The 2,955-nt window shown below is 45.5% G+C and overlaps 1 protein-coding gene across 1 annotated transcript in view; it reads right to left on the bottom strand.

Annotated features, from left to right (window-relative positions):
• LOC102253465 (up-regulator of cell proliferation) overlaps positions 1–1,935 on the bottom strand; it is a 6,931-nt gene extending 4,996 nt beyond the window's left edge. The window contains exons 1-2 of the mRNA XM_014530547.1: positions 1,869–1,935; positions 34–84 (exon numbers count right to left, since the gene is read on the bottom strand). Of these exons, the coding sequence (XP_014386033.1) occupies positions 34–67 (34 nt within the window). The 5' untranslated portion in view covers positions 68–84; positions 1,869–1,935. The remainder of the gene's footprint in view (positions 1–33; positions 85–1,868) is intronic.
• Positions 1,936–2,955: the final 1,020 nt, after the last annotated feature.

Raw genomic sequence — 2,955 nt, 5'->3', positions numbered from 1 at the left:
CCCACCCCCTTTCCCAAACACTGTGGCTTCTACCTCCATACTGAAGCTCGCAGTCATCTCCTTCCATTTCTCTCCATTCCAGATCTGGAAGGAAAACGCATATGCGCTGAGTCTAGTCAGCAAGTTAGAGCGACCACATGTCCCAGCAATTCCCTGTCAGGGGTACACCTCCAAACACTAAAACAAGGTCTTGAAGAGATATGTGCACAATGTATTCTGATATCATTATTCACAATAGCTAAAACATAGGAGCAATCGAGTGTCCATCAATGAGTACACGGATAAACAAAATGGGGTCTGTATATATAATGGCAGGTTCTGCAAAATGCTGCCGCATGGAGGAACCTGATGCTGAAGGAAGTAAGCCAGTCAAAACCAGACAGATACTGTTCAGAGTCCCTCATTGGAGGTACCTACAGTACAGACAGAAAGAGTAATGGTGGATGCCAGGGGTTGGGGGAGGGAAAGGGGGTGTTACGGTTTAATAGGTATAGAATTTCTTATTTACAGGGTGAGTAAAGTTATGGGATGGATGGTGCTGATGGACACAGTACAATGTGAATGCATTTAATGCCACTGAACTGTACACTTAGAAATGGTTAAGATAGTAAATACTATGTCATGTGTATTTAACAAAAAAGGGAAAACCTTTGGGGAAGAAAATCATTTTATAGTGAATGATTCTGTGGCAGTTAGCACAGTCACCAGTTGTGCCACCTCCACTTCTTGTCTACTTATCTCCAAACATTTCCATCCCCTGAAAGTAAGGCTCTGTCCCCATGAAGCAGTTTCCCACATTTCCCCTCTCAGCCCCTTGAGCCGTCCTGCAGCCTGGGCAGCTGCACCCCTTACACTCCCACCAGCAGTGCATGAGGGTTCCAGTTGCTCCACATCTTGGCCAACACTGGTTCTTTCCTGTTTGTTTGTTTTTTTATAGTTGCCACTCAAGTGGGTGTCAGGTGGTATCTCACTGAATAAATATTTGTTTGAATTAATAAAACAAAACGTGACTGACCCAAACTTATTTGCATATTTTGTGGAGTTATTTTTACGTAACACTATTAATATCCAATAAAACACATTAATTTGGAGACATACCAAATCTATGAAAAAAACATCCAAAGTGAGTTGCCAGGAGAAATGAAGATGTCTGGAGTGTGGCCACACCTTAAAGCTTAAGTCACGAGGGGCAGCTACAGCCCACCTTGCAAATCTCTAGAGCAGCAGTTCTCAACCTGTGGGTCGTGACCCCTTTGGGGGTCGAACGACCCTTTCACAGGGGTCGCCTAAGACCATCGGAAAACACATCTATAATTACATATTGTTTTTGTGATTAATCACTATGCTTTAATTATGTTCAATTTGTAACAATGAAATTGGGGTCACCACAACATGAGGAACTGTATTAAAGGGTCGTGGCATTAGGAAGGTTGAGAACCACTGCTCTAGAGAAAGACAAACCAGCGTATAGGGACCATGACCAGAAAGACCCCAAGCCCCAGCCTGCCCAGGACAGTTCCAAGTTATACCTGTGGTCCCAATAACATACACCTTTCCCTCTCAGAGATGCCCAGATTAGAAACTGGTCAGTCACCCCAGACGTGTCTCGGGCGGCAGTTATGATGTGCTCACACCAGACCAATGGACAGCAGTGTGACATCACCTGTGTAACACTGAATCCTAGTTTGAATATAAAAGAGAAGTTTAAAGGACTCCTCGATGGAATATTCTGTGAATGGAAAAACAAAGCCTATGTTTATTTACTTTTTAGGTGCATGACCCCTGGCCAGGGCGGTGCTGGGAGCAGCATCTCGAAGGGACAGAGAACGTGTGCAGTGTCTGCTGGGGGTGGGCGGGCCCAACCTTACCTGCAATGGCCACAGCTGCTGGTCTCTCAGAGGCTTTTATTTCGGGGGCCACTTCTTCCAAATCTGACTGTCTGAAACAATTTCAGAAGAATATTTAAATTAAAATAATAAAATATCACATTGGCTGCATATCAAAATCTCTTGGGGAGCCTTTAAAAACTACAAATCCTGATCACACCCCAGATCCTCGAAACCAGACTCTCAGAGGTTCTGAGTCCGGGCCAGGCGTCACTGCTTCTGAAAGTGCCCTTGGTGGTTCTGATGTGCAGCCACACTGAGGGACATGGGCCTGGAAAACCAGCCCTCTCAGAAACCAGGAGCCATCACAAAGACATAAAAGTATACATACCCTCTGACCAGTAACTCCACTTCCACCCTAAGGAGATAATTAAGATTTAGTTACAAAGATGTTGATGCCAGCTTTATATATCACAGAAAACAACTGGACACATTTTAAAAGCAAAGTCCAATAACAGGGAGTTCTATGTAGTCTTATTCTGCTACCATTACAAAGTATTCTATGGATCTCATTTTGTAGACAAAGCCATGTTGGATAAGATGTTGTGGAGCCTGGCCGGTGTGGCTCAGTGGCTGAGTGTTGACCTATGAACCAGGAGGTTCGATTCCCAGTCAGGGCACATGCCCGGGATGTGGGCTTGATCCCCAGTGTGGGGCGTGCAGGAGGCAGGTGATCAATGATTCTCTCTCATCATTGATGTCTCTATCCCCCTCTCCCTCTCCCTTCCTCTCTGAAATCAACAAAAAAATATATTTTTTAAAAAGAAGTTGTGGAATGGTGTTGGGGGGAAGTCAGGCGAGAGTGTGCACAGAGCAATGATGATTTATCTGCAGGTAGACACAAGAGAGCCAGAGGTGTTCACCCACAGTGGACAGTGTGGGCAGGGAGGGGTGGTCCTGACTCTTGAATAGGTGTGATAAGTACAGTCCCCTTCAGAATCCTGGTTTAGGTGTGTCATAGGGATGAGTAACCGTGCTGCCTTGGTCAGGAGCCAGGGCCCACAGCTGAAGACGGACACACAGAAGAGGCGTGGAAGAAGTCAGACAAAAGACTCACGGAGCCGCACTG

The sequence above is a fragment of the Myotis brandtii genome, unplaced genomic scaffold, assembly GCF_000412655.1.
Source record: "Myotis brandtii unplaced genomic scaffold, ASM41265v1 scaffold743, whole genome shotgun sequence".
Lineage (NCBI taxonomy): Eukaryota > Metazoa > Chordata > Mammalia > Chiroptera > Vespertilionidae > Myotis > Myotis brandtii.
This window is presented reverse-complemented; position numbering and strand designations above follow the sequence as displayed.